Source organism: Protopterus annectens, chromosome 11.part0, assembly GCF_019279795.1.
Source record: "Protopterus annectens isolate FY-2018-M chromosome 11.part0, PAN1.0, whole genome shotgun sequence".
Taxonomy (NCBI): Eukaryota; Metazoa; Chordata; order Ceratodontiformes; family Protopteridae; genus Protopterus; species Protopterus annectens.
The window spans coordinates 834,894,453-834,916,962 of record NC_056745.1 but is presented as its reverse complement, the minus strand read 5'-3'; the positions used below and the strand labels follow the sequence as shown (position 1 = coordinate 834,916,962).

General features: G+C 38.3%; 1 protein-coding gene across 1 annotated transcript in view; it reads right to left on the bottom strand.

The window, feature by feature from the left end:
* Positions 1–22,510, bottom strand: part of LOC122815001 (oxysterol-binding protein-related protein 8-like) — a 170,377-nt gene that overhangs the window by 29,423 nt on the left and 118,444 nt on the right. The window contains exons 10-11 of the mRNA XM_044087256.1: positions 19,029–19,126; positions 6,547–6,630 (exon numbers count right to left, since the gene is read on the bottom strand). Of these exons, the coding sequence (XP_043943191.1) occupies positions 6,547–6,630; positions 19,029–19,126 (182 nt within the window). The remainder of the gene's footprint in view (positions 1–6,546; positions 6,631–19,028; positions 19,127–22,510) is intronic.

Here is a 22,510-nt window from a genome sequence, read left to right as displayed (position 1 = left end):
CAGCTACATAACTATTGGGTGGCTTTCATTGAAGGATATGCCGGAGCACTGTTGAACCAAAGGAAGCTCTGCTTCTAGAGATAATCTCCAGTTTGTAATGCATAACAAAGATATGTACTGTGGACCACATGGCTGCAGCAGAAATATCATCAACTGAAGATCCTTAAGAAACAGCAGCTGAAGTTGACATGGCTCTGGTAGAATGGGTAAGTGGCTAAGGAAAATCTAAGCCTTTCTGGTGATATATCATTGAAAAGCAATCTGTAATCTATTTAGCGAGGGTGATCTTTGAAACTGCTTGCCCCAGGGCTGGAGGAAAAGAACAGAAAAAGCTGATCAGATTTTATATGTTGTTTTGTTCTGTGAAGATAAAAGTGTAATTGTCGATGAACATCAACAAGGTGTAGCATATATTCACCTTTATTTGAAATAATACTGGGAGTTGAATGGGTTAGTTAAAGCTGGCTTCATTGACTACCTTGGGCATAAAGAAAGGAATGGTTGGTAAGGACACTCTGTCTTTATGGAAGATGATATAAGGAGGTTTTGCTGATAATGCCTGTAATTCAGAAAGTCTTTTTGCTGATGTAATAGCTACCAACAATATAGTTTTTCAAGACAGAAATTTCAGATTGCAGCTGCTTGCCAGTTCAAATGTTTTTTGAGTCAAACCTTATAGAACTATGATGAGATAACAAGGTGGGGAAGGATCTTTTATGGGAGGTCTGAAATGCAAAACTCCCTTCATGAAGAATTTACATAATTTGGAAGTAGGCACGGAGAGGTGTTGGTTTCCTGTATGAACATTGGATATAGCTGCTAACAGTAACATAATGGTAGAAAAACTAGCCCCTTGTTTGAAATGATGACTTAAAAAAAGTAGTATATCTGGGAAAGAAGCTGAAAAGGGGTCAATGTTCTCTTTGCAAGCCCATATAGAAAATCTTTTCCACTTACTCTAGTATACCTTTTTGGTGAAATATTTCTGTAAGACAAAAACAATATTGCAGACTGGAGAGGCAAACCCGGACTGTTTAACAATCACTGGAATTGGAGAAACCATGAGGCCAGTTTGAGGGTGTGGAGATTGGGGTGCTAGAGTTCTTATGGGTGATACAAGAGATCCTAAGTGGGCTTCAGAATCCATGGAGGAAACCTGAGATGAGACCACAAAAAGGGGAAGCACATATGATGAGGCCAAAAGGAGGGTAATGAGGATGACTGAGCTTTATGACCCGCTTGCATTCTGAAGAAATCTTGGAATCAAATATAAGCAGAGAGAAGTTCCGGGGGCCAATCATGGACTAGATCATCTCTCAGTGACTCCCTCTGAGGGGGGGATCAGAGTGAAGTACTCACTGCACTTGTTGTTGAGGGGAGGCAAATAGATTGTAGCAAGGCTGGCCCCAATGACTGAAAATTAATTAATTTAGGGATCACTCATGAGGAAACAAAGCAGACCTGCTGAGTCTGTATACCAATATGTTGGTTTTCTCCGGTATATGCATTGCAGCCAAAAAGCGGTCTGAAGAGATTGCCCATTCCCAAACCCTCATGTCCTCTCTGCACAACAGGTAAGAACAAGTTTATTCTTGTTTGTTGATGTACCAGACTACTGACATGTCTATATGTATAACAATTGTCCCCAGACGGAGAAAGTCCTGAAAGGCTTGCAAAAATAGGAGGACTGCTCTCATCTCTAGGACATTGATATGCAACTTGGTCTCTGAGGGGGACCACATGCCTTGGACCATCCTTCCCTTCTAATGCCCTCCCAAGCCCAGCGAGGAAGCATCCGTGGTCACTGTGGCTATTGGAGGGGGAAGAGAGAATGGCCTGCACAAGTGCAGATCCTGTGATTGAATCCACCTTCAGAGATGATGTTTACAGATTGCAGAGGGCTTTATAGGCAGAGAGGCTGATAAAGTATTGATCACTGTACTGCAAAGTCCACTGCAGTATTTACAGGAAGAACCTGACCAGAGGGACTAGAATTATTGCTGCTGACATAGAGCCTAGTGCATGTAACACCACCCTCACAGGAGCCTTCTGGGTGGGATAGTAAGTTGGGCTCCTATAAACTCTAGATTCTGTGATGGAGTTAGTTTGGATTCTGCAAGATCTATAGTAATTCCCAAGGAGTTTGAGATATTCAGTAAATAATCTTTTTTTTTTCATTTGTGAAAGGACAGACTGTGCTAAATGAATCTTTGTTAGGCAGTATTGTCACAAGTTTAAATTTTAAGAGTCAAACTAAATTTGCTCCCCCTTTTATTAATAAAACAGTTTTAGTTTTTCATGTCTTAGTTAAAGAGGAGATTATTGCATATGTTAATAACACTTTGAAATATGTGATTAAGCTTAATCTTACTAAAGAGGAGTGGAAGGCTTTAAAAACTTTGGAAAGGGGTAGATCTGTTGTAATAAAACCAGCTAATAAAGGGGGAAATACAGTGCTGATGAACAATGATATTTATAAGAAAATGTGTTTTAACTTATTGCATAATGAACTTGAATATCAGTTACTAGAACATAATCCATTGCAACAAATACAGTGGGGTATTGTGATGTTATTGGAAGATTTGGTTAATAGGGACATTTTGTCTGAAAGGTTGAAAGATGTACTAGTCATGGTGAATCCCCATATTCCCTTATTTTATGCCCTCCCCAAATTTCATAGAAATATGGAGAACCCACCAGGAGACCGATTGTATCTCAGGTAGGGGGTCCCACGGAAAGGATAGGGGAGATTTTGGATAAAATATTACAACCTTATGTGATGCATCTTCCCTCTCAAATTAGGGATACACAGCATTTCCTTAAGGAAATGAAGTGTATCAAGTGCCAGAAAGGGTATTTTTTTACTACAGTTGAAGTTAGTAGTCTGTATACTACTATTAAACATAGATATGGACTAGAGGCCATTGAACATTATTTAGTGAATGTTAATGGATTACATAGTATTTTAAATATAAAGAAGTTATGTTCTTACCATAACATTCCATCTATATTGTCCATCTTCATTTCCATTAGCCTATGGGTCTCAGTTATGATCCTTGGAACCGACCGGCTGCTTTTTCCATAGCTACAGCTTCCTGACTTGAGATTCTATCCTCTACCCACAATGCCCCACTCTCCCAACATACCTCAGATCAAGTTTGACAGCAAAGGCATGGCACATAAACACACTTATCCTCTAGAAAAACACAACTCTATAAACTAAACCACATCAGGAGCTCAACATAAGGAATGAAGATTCCTTTGAACCTTCAACCAGGCTTTCCAAAGACTTACACAGGGGGATGGGGGGATGGGAAGGTTAATGGAAATGAAGATGGACAACACAGATGGAATGTTATGGTAAGAACATAACTTCTTTATCTGATATTATCCTCTCCATTTCATTAACCTGTGGGACAGAGTCCCCAGCTACTAAGGTCCAGTGTGGCCCTCATGGAGGGATATTCTGGAGAACAGCAGAGCCAAAAGCACTCCTACTTCTGGAAATGATGTCCTATTTGTAATGCGTAATAAACATGTGAGGGTTAGACCAAATAGCTGCAGCACAAAGGTCCTCAACTGAAACTCTAAACCAAAAGGCCTGAGAAGTTGCCATAAACCTTGTGGAGTGGACCTTAGTTCATCATGGTAAGGGAACATTTTTGGATGAATAAATAAAGGCCATACATTCTTTCAACCATCTTGTTAGCGAGACTTTAGAAATAGATACCTTATTTTGCCATAGAGAAAGAACCAAACAACTGATCAGACTTCCTAAACGGCTTGGTTCTGTGTAAATAAAAATGAAGCTGCCTATAAACATCAAGAAAATGGACAGTATATTCACCTTTGTTCTGATAACTGGGAAAAAAAGACCAGAAGATCGATGGACTGATTAATAGTCCTTTCCTTAGCTACCTTAGGTACGAATCAAGAATTAGTACACAGGGTAATTCTATCCTTGTGAAAAATCAAATATGGAAATTTTGAAGAAAGGGCCTATAGTTCAGACACCTTCTAGCAGATGTAATAGCTGCCAGAAAAAGTGCCTTCCAGGAAAGGAATTTTAAATCCAAAGTAGCTGCAGGCTCAAATCGCTGGTGGACCAAGGCTTGCAAAATCATAGTTAGATCCCAAGGAGGAGTAGGATCTTTAACTGGAGGTTGTAGCCTCTGAGGAAAGTTTTACAGACTTAGATGAGGCAAGGGACAAGGAACCGAAACCAAATTGAAAATTGGATATGGCTGCTAATTGAACTTTGACAGTAGAATAGCTAGCTCCATCAAAGAAAAAGGGAAGCCAAAAAAGTCAAGTATGACTGCAACTGGTGCTATAAAAAGATTTACCTATTTTTGTTCAGCCCAAATAGCAAATCTTTTCCACTTGCTTCTATAAATCTTAAGTGTCAAGGACTTATGTGACAAAACCAAAATTTCTCGAACGGGGGAAGAAAGCCTGGGGAATCTTGTCATCATTGGAAGTGAAGAAACCATGCAGTTAGCTTCAGACCCTGTATGTCTGGATGGGGATACCCTGATGGGTAAGAGAGCAGATCTGGGGGCTGGATCCAACCTCAGTGGAGGGCAAACCAGATGAGACCAAAGGAAGGTGAACCAGGTTTGTTGACACCAAAAGAGGGCAATGAGGATGAGCTTGCTCTGCAACCTGAGAGCTTTCTGTCAGAACTTGGGAGCTAGAGGCAGAGGAGGAAAGGCATAGAGAAGACCAGAGGGCCAAGCATAGACTAGACCATCTCTGGTCGACTGCACCTGAGGAGGGATCAAGACAAAGTGCCCACATTTGTTGTTGAACGTGGATACAAACAGATCGCAGCAAGGATGACCCCATTTTTGGAAGATCATGTCTGCCATTGACTGATTCAGAAACCATTCATGAGACATCAGTAATACTCGACTAAGCCAGTCTGCTAATATGTTGGACTCCATCAGAATGTGCAATGCTATCAGAAAGAAGTTGTTAGAGATCATACACTGTCAAACCCTCAAAGCCTCTCAACATAGGGGGTAGGACTTGGTTCCTCCCAGTTTGTTGATATATTAAACTACTGACACACTGTCCATTTGGATTGCAATAGTCTCCAGAGGAAGAAAGCTGACGAGTTCTTGCAATGCCAGAAAAACTTCTCTCATCTCCAGAACATTGATATGCAATTTGGCCTCCTGGGACATCCATGTGTCTTTAACTGTTTGGCCCAGATAATGCTCCTCCACCCTATCTGGGAGGCATCTGTGGTCAACACGGTGTTTGGGGATGGAAGGATGAATGGACGTCCTTGAGAAACGTCTTTAGTGACGCCACCAAAGCAGAGATTCCTTGCATACTTGTGACAGCTTTACTGGAAGATTGAGAGGATGCCTGAGTAATGACCATTGAACTGCTAATGTCTACTGCAATATCATCATGTGGAAATGAATCATGAGCAGGAGAGTTATCGTGGCCACCACTGAACCCAATGCCCTGAGAACTAAACTGGCTGGAGGATGAGATATGGTTAGAATTTTTCTGATATGAATTCTTAGGTTTGTTACCCTGTCCATTTGCAGATAAGCACAGGATGTCCTTGTAGTTAGATGAGCCCCAATTAAATCTATGCCCTGAACCAGGTCCAACTGGGATTTCTGCACGTTGATAGTTATCCCTAAAGTTTGGGCTTGTAGTAAGTAGTCCCTGGCTTGAATGATTAGACACCTGGTAGGAGCAGTCAGAAGCCAGTTGTCCAGATACAGAAAAATCTGGTAGCCCTGCAGCTAGAGATGTACTGCCACCACTGCCAAGCATTTGGTGAACACCCTGGGAGCTGTAGTGAGACCGAATGGGAGTGACCTGAACTGGTAACAACTGGTTCCCAGCCTGAAATGTAGAAATTGCCTGGAGCATCTGGCCATCTTTATATGGTAGTACGCATCCTGCAGGTCCACAAAACACATCCATCCGCCCACCTTCAATAGAGGTAGGATGGACTGGATTGTGACCATCCTAAACTTCCTGTACTTTATTGATTTGTTCAGTGAGGTCAGATCCAGAATAGGTCTCTAGTCCCCTGTCTTCTTGAGCACTAAAAAGTATCTGAAGTAAAAGCCTGATCTGACTTTATCGGGGGAACCTCTTGAGTAACTCTTTTTTGCAAAAGCTTTTCTAGTTCATGGGCGGTGTTCTCCCTCTGATTGGGTGGAACATTGGGGAGGTAATGATTTTTTAGGAATTTCTAGAAACTACATAGTCAAGACCGCCAATGTCTCTTTATACTGAGGTGCATTTTAGCAGTTAAGCACTCTTGACTCAAAAATACACATTTAAAGGAAAAAGCCTGACTCCCGTGATAAAACCACAGCATTCTGAGTTCATCTAAAGATATCATGACAACATGACACTTTTGTTTGTGCCTAGTAAGAATGACAAAAAGGATCTGTTACCATTAAGAAATAATTACAATAACATACATAAACTATTGTACTTGTTCCCACTATATATATTTTACATATGCAAAAGATACATCTCTGATAAGCAACATTATATTTTACGTACCCAGTGACCTTTCACTGTAGACAAGACTTCGCTTCTCATTTTGATCTTCCCCACTACTTGATTGAGACTGCCACCTATCAATGGCTGTGAACAAAAAGAAATCATGATATGCTGAGAACACCTGAGAAATAATTCTGCTATAAATCACGACAATTAAATTAGGCCATAAGCTAAATTCAAAAATAATAATACAGGAGGGGATGTCTAGAAAAAGCACATGTATGAAGCATATAAATACACACACACACACACACACACACACACACACACACAGATATGTGTGTGTGCATGTGTGTGTGTGTGTGTGTGTGTGTGTGTGTGTGTGTGTGTGTGTGTGTGTGTGTGAGAGCATGCGTATGTGTACAGGTAGACAGATGAAAAGACAGTATAGCTATAGACATATCATCACATACAGCAGTCTAATTTTTACAGATTTGTCATAGTATAAATGTCTGATGACAGTTCTGCCAAACTTGCTAATCATCCTGACTTAGATATTAAGCAGAGTGCACTTAAATGTGTGAGATACTTGCCATAACAGAAGACCTAAGAGGGGAAGTCCACAGTCATAACAAAATCTTATTTATCCTGCTAAGAATGACCACTTCTGGCATGTCTTCTCTAAAAAGCCCTTTCCTCACTGCAGCAAGGCCATTTATATACTGTGCTTGTCAAATGTAATACAGTATGAAATGAGACTCCCCCTTAAATGCCACATTAACTGTCTTCATCACTGAGTCTCTTAGATGGAAAAAAAAAACTATGGAAGATTTAATGTGAATCTGTGCCATGCAAACATGACAGAATCAAAACTCTGATGGCAAACACCTTGAACATGTTGTAGATCATGGAACCCAGTGAAGAAACTTTGTTCTTAAAATAATTATTTGGAGCCACAAAATTCACAGGGTGGTGATGTTTAATTTATTCATTTATTTCAGGTTTTTAAATACTAATTTCTAGTCATTTTGCAAACAAACACAAAGACAAACATATTATTAAAAGGCAACACGTCCAAAATAGTAAACTGCACATAAGTAATTTAAGATTATACATTAAGATACCTAAAACCAGATGTGATGCACATTTTAAAATCAAGGTAGACTCACTCAGGAAAGGTGGTATTTAAGAGATCTCCTAGAAGAATTCCACAAATGAAATACCCAAATCATGGAAGGCAGATGATTCAACAGGACATGAGTGAGGTAGGTAAAATATGTTATGCCAGATGTTTCTCAATGGGTCCATGGGATCACCCATAGCCCTTGATCTAATGACCTGAGATGATAAACCAGGGCTTAAGGGCTTGGCAACTCTTTCAGATAAGTAGGACACAGACTTTGAAAGACATGGTAGTAAGTGAAAATGTTTTTAAGTATATATCTGGCTTCAATTGGCAATCAGTGTAAATCATGTAAAGCTTGTGCAATACAACTGTTTTGAGATGCTCCAATTAATAAACTGGATGAATAATTCTATTCACTGTAAGCATACTAAATCACCATCCATAAACACAAAATAGAGAGCATTACAGCAGTTCCACTGAGAAATAAGTGAAAACTGAACCAGCATAGCAAGGTCTGAATGTTGGAATGGGGTGCCTGATACACATATTCTTAAGATGGAAAGAAAGTCTCTGTATCCATGAACTACCACATAGGCGATAGTCTACTTAACACTAAAAGTGTGATAAGAGACCTTGGGACACAGGTGGACAGTAGTCTCTCCTTTGATAATCACATCACCACAGGAGTCAGGAAATCCTTCTATGTGGCACACCTCATCACATAAGGTTTCTCATCCAGGAAAAAAGAGGTCATTGTTCCCCTCTACTCATCACTCATTAGACCCATTATAGAGTACAATGCCCCTTTTGGTATGTACCTCACAAGACATCGACAATAACTGGAAAGGCCGCAGAAATACCTCACAAAGAGGATTACCGGCCTCAAACAGATGCCGTATGCAAACCATCTCAAAAAACTCCAGCTTTACTCTGTTGCATACTGCCTACTCAGAGGCGATCTCTGCCTAACATAAAAAGCTATGTCAAACCCAGAGCTGTTGGACATGCTCCACTTAAAGAAATCTCAATCCCTCTGAGCTACACGTTCTAGGGACCTAAACCTTGTCACCACAATAAACAGAACATGCTGGAGGGATAGATTCCTGTCCCAGAGACTTCCCATACTCTGGAACAAACTACCTATCTATATCAAACAAAGCTCCTCATTAGCACTCTTCAAGAAAAAATCTTGATGATTGGATGGGAGATAGGAAATTCACCCCAGAGATCACTTCTGTGGCTCTGCTTGACAGGGGCACAGGAAAATAATTTTCTTGGGTGGCAAAAGCCAGGGTACCGTTTGGCTAGGCTTATATAGGCCCTAGGGCCAATAGCCTAGTACCTACTTATGAACCAATGAACCTATGATGACTGAATCACTGAAGCCAGGTCCATGAGTGTTTTCCTACTATTAAGAACCATGTCCATATCAGAGGCACAAGAAAAAAGTGGAAAATGATTTCCCCAGAAATTATTATGGGACAGAGCAGGGGATGATTTGACTGATGCATAATGACATTTTTCAACAATGCTTCTGTTTTTGATGGGATAAGCTTCAGCATATTCTATATCACTCATTGCAAAATTTAGACCAAGAAAACTTAGCCCAAGCAGTCCTTTAGTACAGGCAAGTCAGGCACAGGGCCCTAAAGGAAAGAGACATACAGCTGAATTATCATTCCATAATGACCTCCATAAGCAGCAGCAAGTACATGGCGAACAGTAAGGAGAATAAAACAGGGCTCTGATATACTCCACGTTCTGAAGAAAAGAATTGGCAAGGTTAACGTCACAAACTATCCACTGGAAGTGGCTTAAGAGGTACAAAACACCTTCACCAGAACAATACCTGTAATCTCACAATAATGTTTCATGCAGTTCAAAATGACTAGATGGCCTACAGTGTCAAATACTGTAAAGAGATTAAGGAGGACCAAGACCAAATACAACTCCTCATCATCAAAAGATCATTGCCCACTCTAGTGGAGGTAGCCTCGGTCTAAAACTGGAATATCAAGGATCCAAGAATCTATGAGACATTAAATAAGAAAACATCTATGGGTGCACCTCTTCTCAATAACTATCCCAACAAATGGGAGGTTAAAAGCAAAGCTGTAATTCTCCAAATGGTTAGGATCAAGTGTTGGCTTTATAGGGACTAAAATAATCAATGAGATGTTTAAACAAGAAGGAAAAATCTTGCTCCTCAGCAATGATGTTACATCTGGAAAACAGAAGCAACAGATCATCAACCTTCTAGGTCCAGGGCAATTCACATAGGACATATAGCAGAGAAGGAACAATCTTCATGACTGCACCATAATTAACATAAGGAGTATTAGCACAGCAAAATTCTGGTAAATCCATAAAGGTGCACCAAGGTCAGAGGTTGCCCTTTAGGTACATAAGGGACTGGATTTGATGAGAATGAGGTACCTTCTATGCAGCTAGCATTGAACTTTTTCTTTCTACCAGGATCCACAATGGAATAATACTTTGCCTTCTCACTTATTTTTAGTTTTCTTTCCCTTCTTCTTTCTTGTCTCTGCTTTCCATTTGCACCTGACTCTTCTGTTATTTTATTTTTTTTATATATATATATATGTAGAAATATCTTTTCTCTTGCATTTTTAAGAACATCCAAACAAAGGCTCATGTAATGTGAAGGACCAGAACCAAAAATAAAACACTTTGATGTAGTATGAAGATATTTAATAAAATGCACTGAAAACTGTAAAAATCTTACAAAGCAGCTTAGTAGCAATAGTTAAGCACTTTCATCCTCAGTACAGGACTTCATCAGATCCATCGAAAACATAAAAGTGCAAGTATAAATACCAAACAGGAGTCATGTGCAAATGTCAAAGTTGACAAAATAAAATTTGTGTTTCTGGTTTCAAAACACATGATTAAAACATCGTTATATAATGAAAACATTTCTATTTTACCGGTTATTTTCAAACGAAGGGCAGCAGAACTAGAGTTACTAATTTTTTTTTGTGTATAAACTAAGATTTGTTGATTTTTAGCAAGCATTTCATATTAATACATGTTTTAACCACATGTTTTGAGACCAGAAACACAAATTTTATTTTGTCAGCTTTGACCTTTGCACATGACTTCCTTTTGGTATTTATACCAACACTTTGATGTTATTTTTTGTGTTTAGGGCTTTGTAGATTTTTAGCAAGTATTTTATACTAATGTATGTTTTAAAAATATGTTCTGAAACAGAAACACTAATTTTATTTTGTCAACTTTGACCTTTGCACATGACTTCCTTTTGGTATTTATACTAGCACTTTTATGTTTTCAACAGTTCTAATGAAGTCCTATACTGAGGATGAAAGCACTTAACCATTACTAATAATCTGCTTTGTAAGATTTTTACAGTTTTCAGTGGATTTTATTAAATATCTTCATACTACATCAAAGTGTTTTATTTTTGGTTCTGGTCCTTCACATGAGCCTTTGTTTGGATGTTCTTGGTTTTATCTTGGCAGCATGGGCACACTTTGTGGTTTTGGCTTCATACATTTTTATTCAAAACATCTCAAGCATTTTTCAGTAAGGAATGAAGACAAAGTATTGGCTCAGTGACATCTGCCGACAGGGAGTGTCATCTAGGTTAAAAAGAAGCCCATTGTGTTTTTCTTTTTTGTTTCTGAGCCCTAACCTCAACTCCAGAGAATGAGATGCACATTTACTTATTCAAGAGTCTTCAATGCCTTACCTGTTCACACATGAGACTGAAGCCCACTCATATATGACTTGCCAATACCTGAGGTATGGCTCCAGAGAACTGAGCTGTGTGCTGTGCAACTCTTATCTTCAGTAGATTCCAGCACTGCAACATGCTGTATGTCCACTCTCCCCTCAGGATGGGCAATGCAGTGTCCACTGCTCTGTTCCAATATGCCTCAAGAGCTTCTCCAACTCCTGGCTTGCTGGTCAATCTCAGTTCATCAGGGTCACAGACAAAGATTTATCCCTCTCTGCCACACAACAATACATATTCTTGAATGCAATGTTTCTTTGTGCGCCTGAACTATACATTCCTGTATATATAGTGAGTGATACATGTATGGAAATATTTTACTGCATACTCTTGGGAGGTTTTTGCTTATTTTTTTTTTCCTGATGAAAATGGGCAATGCCATGCTGGACCACCCCAGTTAACAAATACACATAATTAAATAAATAACTGTTATCACAACTGAGGGATCAAAAACATTCCTTGAACTTGATTTCTAGAAAAAAGCCATGACAGCAGAATAACAGAGGCAATCCTGGTTTCAGACCTAATCTTTCCAGTTTCTCTTCTTTGGATGACCACAGGTCAAGAAGGTTTAGTCTGAATCATGACACTAGTCTAAAAGCCACATTCAATGACATATGTTTGAACAAATGATCCCACGTCCATCTGAACAACTTCTATTACACCAGTTTTCTTCATGGGGCACCTTGTCCCTACATCCACCACACAATGGACTGTATCCTTTTTACCTACACATTTATTAAAACTCACTCCAGTATTGCAGGACCATGGGTGTGACAAGAAAGTCCTCCTTGTACCAATCTCTCATTCATTGAATCACAGTGTTTTGATAAGATAGCCCAAAGCCATAATTTATTCAAATAACTTTGGAGAAACCATCATAATCTCATTCTGTTCAATATACACTGATTTCATTCACACCCTTTACTTTTGCCAAGAAGCACAAAACATATGGCCAAACAGAGAATCAGAAACAAATGTCAACAGTTTTAAGACAATCTTATGACTAAGTAGCCACTCAGACCTGAGAAAGACCAACAAATCATGTCTGGTTGACTGGTGACCATAAATCATGCCAGTAACAGATCTGATTTAGCACATGCTTGGCTGTTAAGAGTCACAATGCTCAAAGAAAATCCCACTAAGCCATAGATAAGAGTTTTATGGTCCTGAATGTAAATGACCACTCAGTTTGAGATGTACAAGCTAGCCATGAGATGTTTAATTAAATGATGAGCAGCTCCTGAATTTTGCCATATAAAATGAGTGATGTAGTAATTCTTGATATAGCAGTACTCAAGGAAGTCTCCACCTACCAGAAAACAAATGCTAAAAAGTAGAAGAGCTAAAATCATATAACAGGGAACTCAGTAAAAATTAAAAAAGAAGATTCAATTACACACTTTAATGAGATACAGAAGAAAGGAGGTGGAAAAAATGCACTTACTTAGATCGTCAAGAACAATGGCATTAAAAAGCCAAGCTCATGAACTGCCAAGATTTAACACATCTGAACTGATTTTTCAGGCTGAAGCATTTCAATCTAAAGAGTCTGAAGAGCAGAATTAAAAACTCTCAGGGCCTATATCGGCTGTCCATACCACCCACATAACAGGTAATGAGGACACGTATCCTAAGCAGATGAATTACCTTATAGGTGCACAGTTCACCTGTGAATTAATGGGAAGGAGTAACGCAGGTAAATAATGGAGGGATCATGTTTGCAACAAACTGATTCACAGTGTCCATCACTTGTAAGAGGTCTGCAAGAGGTCAAATAGCCACATGCACTAACATTATCTAGTTAGACATCTATAAGGTTAGAAGTTACGTATGACATATATGAATCTTGTCCAATACAGGAAGATGTCAGAACTCAGTTAGCAAAGGTTCTAGTTTGTAGATGCTAGTAACATTTGGTTGAGTTTGTAGTTCTTGCTCCTTCTCCGCAGACTTTTATGTGTGGGTCCTCCCACCATTTTTTTTCTCTGAGGTAATAGATTTAGGGTTCAGCAGGAAGTACTTTAAATTCTGTCTATGTAAATTTCAGAAGATATTTAGATACTGTACCCGGCAGTGTGAACCTTGGCTCTAGATGATTGTCACTGCTGATGTGATACCCTGACCACATGTACAAAAAAGGGTTGTGAATGGATGGATTTAAATACTGTAGCAAATTGCACACGTCAGGGCCCAGTTTTCATCTAATTTCCGATTCAGTCTGTAGTTGAGATCCAAGGAATGAACATACCTGGATTGGGCTTCCTGCAATTGCTGGTGTACTAATGTCAAGCTCTTTAGTCTTTTTTGATGAATTAACCTAAGGACAGAGTTTCTCATAAATGTTTCCCCTCTTTCTCTCTCTCTCTATCTCTGTCACATGAGCTCCTCTTCCATCTGCCCTCATAACTGCTAATTTTAGTTCAAGCCTACCTTAGCTTACCATAACAATTTCAGTGTTTTCTCTGCATCAACAATATAATAATAATTAATCAGTTCAATTCACCTCTTTGCATGATAAATATAGATATACACAATATTATGCACTTTTGGTTGATAAATGTATATATTGTTCATTTCAACCACAATTTTAACTTTGTTCCTGACAGAGGGCTATTAGTCTAATCAGCTTAGACTTACCTCTTTAAACTGAGATTTTTTAACTTGTTCATATAATTATACTATGCATTCAGTATTTTTGTATAGCATCTATTCATAGATATGAACGTGACTTGTATGATTATAACAAAGGTGTAGCGTATAGCCTTAATACTAGGATTAGGTGGTTTCGTGATCAAACAAATGACAACAGTGCAAGTAACGAGCAAGAGAATGTTAATGATGAGGGGTTTATGATCCAGGCTCCTAGAAGGAGTGAAAGACTGGCCCAAAAAACAAATCAGCAAGTAAACCAATTTGATCAGGGTTTTTACCAGGGACAGGGGAGACAAGGGAACAGGCAATTTACCCCATATGCCAAGAGATGGAACAAACCCAGGAGATAACTATTAATGAAACTGAATGCCTGATTAGGTCAGATGATAAATTTAATAATATGAATGGTCCTGTTTGTGAAGTAATCAAAAGAGGTAATTTCACTGTTTATAACTATACTGAGACTGTTGTAAAAGAATCCCATTTTGATTTATTCACAAAGCGGCTTCATTTTGTTCCAGCGAAATCTATTAACATTTCCAAAACTGTGTTGGATCTTAAGCTATTCACACGTCAATTGAATTTGAATATTTATTTGAAAGATAAGGGAAGTACTTTTAGCCTCTTTCATCGAACAAGTACATGGAATCCACCTTTGCACCCTGTTTTAAAAATATTCAAAGAGTTAGTAGAAACAGAAGTTAGATGTATTGAGATAAATAGGGAAAAAGAAATTTCCAGGAATTTGTCTGATGAATCTCTTAAACTGATTAATCTACTAAACAAAGATGGTATTAGAGTAATGAAGACAGACAAAGGGGGAGGGGTGGTTTTGATGTACGAATATGATTATGAAGCGAGTTTACTTTCCTCACTGCATGATACAGAACAGTACAGTGGGGTGTCAGTCAATGAGCGTAATATTGCATATTCAAAAATTAAGTACATGTTAGAGGACCACTTACTTCAAGGTGCAATTAATGAGCAGCTGTTTAATTATCTTTTAGTACAGAAGCCATTGACTCCAATTATTTTGGCATACCCAAAGTCCATAAAGGACTTAACCCATTGCAGTTTAGACCAATAGTAGCAGGAGCTAAGGGTATTACTGAACCACTGGGAAATTTATTGACATCACACTAAAAAGTTTTGTGGCATCATTACAGTAGCTTTGTAAGGATTCTTGGGAATTCTTAAGAAGTATTAAGAAATAATTTTTCTCAGACACACAGTATATGGTCACAATAGATGTCATAGAATTGTTTCCAAGTATCCCACATAACATACGGTTAAAATGGTTCAATGAAATGTTAGCTAGCTCCTCAGGTCTTAATGCAAACATCATTGGTTTAGTAGTCGAATTTATGGAAATAATTCTCAATAATAACTTCATTTTTTTCAACGGAGAGCTGTTCAGACAAAAAAGGGGGGTGGCTATGGGCACCCCGTGTGCCTCAGCGTATGCCAATATTGTATTGGCTTTTTGGGACTCCAAATACATATTTGAGTCGGATTGGACTAGGTGTATCTTACATTATCAACGTTACCTTGACGACATTTGTATTTTGTGGAGGGGTAGCAAAAAAGAGTTTGATGAATTTATGAGGTATATTAGCTCCAGTATGGAATTTTTGAGATTTACTTATAATATTAGTTCTAACAACTTGCATTATTTAGATGTGAATTTGGAGAAGAATTTCGAACAGAATTGTTTTCAATCCAGTATCTATAGAAAGGACAGTTATTCAAATATGTTACTCCACTTTGACAGTAGTCATCCATTATTCCAAAAAAAGGGAATCATCAAGGGGCAACTTATTAGAGCTTCTACAATGTGTAGTGGAGATAATTTGTTCAGAGATGAAGTACTGTTTTTGAAAACATTGTTTAAGGAGAGAGGCTACCCTATGCAGTTGTTCGATACGTTAGTGTTAGATATTTCAGCTAAAAGGATGGATAATTACTTTCCTCTGCTAGGTGAAGTACGTAGACAAGACACAAAAAGGAGTGGGAACAAATTTAAGGAGCAAAGGAGCGCATTTGTTCACACTAATAGCAATGAAAGCTTAGTGGTGGAAAGTATAATAGGAAAATATTGGCCAATTTTGGCCATGAATGAGGACATTAATAGGACTGTTGGTAATAAACCGCAGTTCATAAGGAGAAGAAATATGAATTTGAAGGACCTATTAGAAAGAGATTTAGTAACTTATGAATCCAATATGCAATCTGAATGGGGTACATATAAATGTAAGTCATGCAAGCAGTGTCCCTATATGATTAACAAAAAGGGTCTTTATTTAAAATCGAGGAAAATGTATATTAAATCACCTGGTCACTTCAATTGCAATGTAAAGGGTGTAGTTTATCTTGGGTTTTGCCAGCATTGTTTGAGTTTTTATGTCGGCAAAACCGAAAGAACATTGAATAAAAGAGTGTATGAACATCTTTATGAAGTGAGCAAGAAAAAAGATACGAATGCATTTTATAAACACTCGCTATGTTGCAAATTTATGGATTTAAAATTTTTGGTGTTAGAGCAGGTCAGTTTTAACCCAAGAGGAGGTGACTGGGAAATGACCCTTGAATATAGGGAGCTGCTTTGGCAGTTAAAACTTAATGCCTCGAAAGTTCCGGGTCTTAATGATGCCATCAGTTTAAGTAGTATACTAAAATTAAGAAGGGCTAAATTATGTAAGGTAGGGTTGGTTTATGTTACTTCCAAGTACATTCCTCAATGTTTTTATATTTTTTAGGATTCTTAATTGTGTATATTTGTCTTTTCATGTTTTTTATTAGTACATAACAAAATTTAGATTTAGCATATAGGTGTACAGTATGAGCACTATATGTATAATAATTTTTAGGTTTCGTAGAGTTTTATTATAGATTTAGCTAGGATGCACCACTTGGCTAGTCTTATAAACTTAGGTATTATGTTTTGTAGACATAGCAAACTTTTAGGTTATCATGCCTTGATTGTGGTAGTGTTGGTGTATTATTTTGATTTTAATTGGTGCCAACACTACAGGTTAGTTAATTATATAAGCATATTTGTATAGATATTTTTAACTAATAATTTCTAAAAATATTTATTGTGATTCGTTGATCATGCAGTGAATTTTGTTGTATTTATTGTTGCATAAAGATGAATTTGTTTAGATTATACCTGTTGGTTGCTAATGAATTATGGTATATGTCTTTAAGCTAATAGTGTCTTAATTAGATAATTAAGTAATTGATTTTATTTTGAATTGTTAAGTGATTGTATAAAAAAGAGCTTTTGAACTTGTGGCAGTTATCTTGAAAAAGCCTGGGAGAGCCTGGGTGAAAGCGCTTGATTTGATGTCTTGTTTTTGCTGCAACTGAATTTTAATCTCGAATTAAAATTATTTCCTCTGCAGTTTGGTCTTTGGCCATGGACTTTTTGTTGTATCTATTCATAGATATGTGCTAATACAGTGGAATCTATACGTGTTATAAATATGTATTTTTTTACTTTGAATGCCTTAGGCAGTGGCCTAAATGGATCCACATGGATAAGTTCACTATTAGTCAACAAACATATAGAGATATAAAGATAGATAAATAGATTCATATATAAACAAATGAACAAACATGATGCATTAATTTTCTAATTTCCTGCTTCATCCTATTCAGGCACAGCTGTAGCTAAGTCAGTTGGTATATCCCAATAAAGCCCCATATAACTCCACCTCCTCAATCATGGTATCTCCATCCTGAGAGCCAAACAAAAAAATCTTCCAGGTATGGCATACTCAGACAACAACAAGGGCGCAACCTGAACTGAGTAAGAGTTGCCAATCCGTCCCTGACTTTTTGTCTGCAAGCAGTAGTGCTTAAAGACTAGCAAGTCAAGAATACTTTGGCAACTTTTATACACTACTGGCTGCATCCCCTGACAGCAAGCAATGACACATTTAAACAGCCACAATTGCAGTTGCACCTGATTAAATGAATGCGTACACTGTTTGCATAGACTGATCAGCACTTTGTCAGGACTGATTGGCACTTTGTCAACAGTATCAATCACAACCCCTATCACCTTGTACCCAGATCATCCACACTCTTCATCCCACCCTAGCTATAGCTCTAAGTTCAGGGCCATTAGGGCATTATATCCTAGCGTAAAACTCAGCATGTGTAAAGCAAGGAGACATCCCAGATAGGGCACAAGAGCATCTCAGGGCACACATATGCACACTTAGAAGATTAACTTTTTTTAGATAATATATCAGCACTATTAGGCAGCTGTTAGGATGTAGAGGAACACCAATTCCCCTGAAGTATATCCTTGCTGTGAGATTAGAAACAGGAGCACAGAAGGCACCCCATCTGAGAACTGTATTGGACAACTAAGTGTTGTAAGCCAGCAACATCATCTGCTGTGCCAATATATTGCTATCAACAAAATGCAAAATATACTGCCAGTTACCATGGAAGGAAAACAACAGTGGTAAAGGAGTATGTAAACATCTGAGCACAAAACTAGCAGCATATCTTAAGTAACCAGAGGGAATCACTGCTTTTTAATCTCAGTGATATTTGTCTGAAAAATGGAAGGTACAAAAGTTTATACTTCTTCCAGATGATAACAGTAATCTAAATGATGAGGTGTTTAATGATGGAGATGCCACAAGATGGCATTAGCAATGAAGGTGACAGAAAGATTCACTGCAGCCTGTCATTTATGTAGCTAAACTGGAGCTGTGGTTCAGAGCTCCTGCTTAGCCATGGCAGGCAATATGATAGCATTTCTAAAGGCAAAAACAATGAAGTAGGGCAAGTAATACACAGGCCATCAATTAATCCAGCAAGATGCTGAAGAATCAACTGTCTGTCACTTCCTGAGATCTGACAGAAGGGTGTCATTCATTGGTTACTTCAATTTTACAAAAATCAATACTTTTTTCAAATAATTCAATGTTTATAAGGTTTTTCATTCCTTGAATGCATACTAACCTTCAGTTTGAATTCCAGGTTTGCACTGTAACCAGATTTCTCACATGTAATTGCTGCTGTGCCACCAAATTCTGAAGTCAGTGTGCCAGATAAAATACCTAAAAGTAAACAAGACAAATTCCATAAATAAGTATCTGAGCTGTTAGACGGCTAACTGTATCAACTATATACAGAACAGTAATGCAAACAAGCAAAATGTTATTTAGCCGTAATACCTGCTGGGCCAAATTTTAAAACAATTTACACTCAGATGAGCATGTTACTCCAAAACTTTGGAGCCTTGCATAAGCATAGACTACTTCAAGAAGGGACTTCTGTGATTTACACAAATGAAGAAACATGCAAGTTCTTATGAAAAGTGAAACATTGCACCTGATTTCGATACCTTGGTAACCTTTGCCACCATAAATGCTGGGGTAAGCATAAATTTGCATTGCATGTCAATTTATAACTTACCCACAAAGACACCGGCCATGTTATGCTATGGGGATTCTAACTTCGGTATTGCTGGTAGCTCGTTATACTATGGGGATTCTAGCTTTGGTATTGCTGGTAGCTCTAGCAGTATGACAACCACAGAAATTCAGGGATTCGGTCATGACGACTGCAGTACAAGGATGGCATACAGGCTGAACTGTACTAACAGCCAGTAGAAGTATGCGCTATTGTTAGTGGGCAGCTCTGGATTAAAATAAACATTCAGTTGTGGAATTGGCATGCATCAGATCACCCCAGTAAAACACAATTTGTTAACATAGAATGTTCATGGATCATTATCTGTTGCTGGGGTAGAAAGACATGTAGGAGCAGAATTCCAGACAAAGAGCCTCCTGTATCGCTGGTAGACTTTGTCCCATCTTCTGCCATACTGGGCAGTTGGGTGCCTCGCTGAAGGGTTAGAAGTAGTGTGAATACTGCACAGCAGGCCCTCTGCAATGGGACCTAATCTCTTGGAATCCAGCCAACTGTGTGACACAGGACTTCCACTTTAATGGGAGCAATTGTTTGTTGCATTTATGCTACATCATGTTAAATAAATAACAGGTGTTACCTTATTTATTAGCTGATCATAAGGTAGTCTCCTTGGAAGTTATTCTAGTGAGGTTTATCCTTCCTTCCACTCTAGTTCTACTACTTTTCTCCTGAAGCTCCCAAACTTCAGGGTGTGCCCTCCTTTTCATGGCAAACTTTCTGACATAGCACACTGGATTAGAAGTTTACATCTAATTTTTAAGCCCATCAGTTTGTCCATAGTCAACATGGAAGTATAGTTTATGATGATCAAGAGAATATTGGTGGTTTGGCATCATACTACTACAAGAATGTATATATATATATATATATATATAGAGAGAGAGAGAGAGAGAGAGAGAGAGATACACCCACACAGGCATACTTGCTTGCTTGATTTATAGGGAACTATAACTCCAGGTGTTGGATGAATGCTCCTCCATCTAGGGATAGAGAGATGGCAAGATAATATTTGTGAACCAATAAGGAGGTTCACCTCACAAATGAACTATTATAATGTCTCTCTTCCATCTGTTCTACAGAAGGACTGGGGCTTTCCTCAGTAGCTCTATGGCTGGAAAGAATATCAAACTTTAAAATTTATCATATATGCAAGAGCCAGAGGACATTCTAGAGGTGAAGGTTGATTCCTGCAGGAATAAGATATTAAAGAAGGTTCAGCTCTTGGTCCAAACAGTAAGGCTTGGTGCAAGTGGAACTGCAGCAAAGGAGATGAAAGCACACTTGTGTGAGGATACTTACAATAAACAAAGATGTTTAAAAAAGAAGGCTTATTGCTGCAGTCATAAAATAAATGGGGTTATCTTACAGGAAAGTGCTGGTCTTCCAGTCAAATCTTCAAAGCAGTCAGAATTCCTAGGATGTTTGAGGTTATCCCTAATGCTGGCATCATAAGCAGAAAACATCGCTGTAATGGATAACATAAGCAACGCCCTTTTCCATTCCTTTTTTGGTGCTTACAGCTAAACATTAAGTTGCAATCAAACATTCTTGCTGTTGGATGTTGCAAACCAAATCACAATGCATACCAACCATATTAGCAGAAAAAGGGTACACCATAATTTCTAATATGCCAACAAATGTGCTGAAAATATACTTTAAGTCTAGGTAACCCACCACCCTTGTACAAAGACCAAAGCATGCACTGGTCTGCTGTTGCTATTTACACCTTATTTTTTTCACAAGTGTAATCTACAGGTAGTACTAGAGGGATAGAGGGTGGACATCCAGCATACAGTGATTCTGCTATTTAGATATCTGCTTTCATGGTGAGTGTTAACACACATCAGCCCTGTGTTTGTTATATGCCTGGCATATTCTAATGCCAGAGTGAGACTGAAAACTAATCTTAGCTGATGCAAATAATATGGAGAAGCATAGGTCTCAACATTAAACCTGGTGTCACCATTCTAGTTCCAGGTTCTTCTTGAAATTCTGCATCCCAGACCACCACCCTCTGGATTATTCATGTAAAACTTACCTTCACCCAGCTAAGGTTCATAGGCATGCCTCTTAACCTCTTACAGCAAGAAATGTGGACAACGCCATAAATAATGGATAAGACCAAGGCCCAAAAATGGGCACATTTTTAAAATATTTCTCTTACAAACGTAAAAAATAGAATAACAGGTTTTGCATTAGCATGAATTTACTGAAGGGTATGATGTCTGAAATTCAAATGTCCGTCATTCTTTTCTGACTTAAGTCTTCAATGATTTGCCAGTCATTTGCTAAAAAAACACAATTCTGTGAAAAATGAACCAAAAGTATGAGGCAAAAATCCAGACATTCTGGAAATATCTCTACAGTTGAGAGGTATGAGTAAACTCTAGGCTAAATGCCTTTGCAGGCCATTTTAAGCCTAGCCATTTATCCCATTAGTTAAAATGACCCTCACCTAGTCCCAAGGTCTATATTCATATACTACCAATGGGATAGTGATTAGTTCTGGGTGAGACAGTGATTATTTTCTTCTCTTCCCTTTCTACCTGAACTAGGAAGCCAATTTTGTTCCTTGATGTATTTTTTGGGTCTATATCACATTATCAAAATTCCAAAATATCGAACACCATAAGCTCGACCTTGGAATCTCGAAATGTGATATACTCGAACGCTCAGAACAGCAAATTTTTTCCAAGGGAAAAATTTAGCTGTTCCAAGAATATACACACACAGCACAAGTACACCAAAATACATAATCCACACATACACACTTCACAGAACCTTACACTAAACCATACATACACTACTAGCTATCCACTTACCTTTACCCACCCCTAACCCTAAGGTCCCTAACTAATGCATACTCACCTTACCCGCTCCCTAACCCTAAGGTCCCTAACTATCGCACACTCACCTTACCCGCTCTTTAACCCTAAGGTCCCTAACTATCACACACTCACCTTACCCGCTCCCTATCCCTAAGGTGCCTAACTATCACACACTCACCT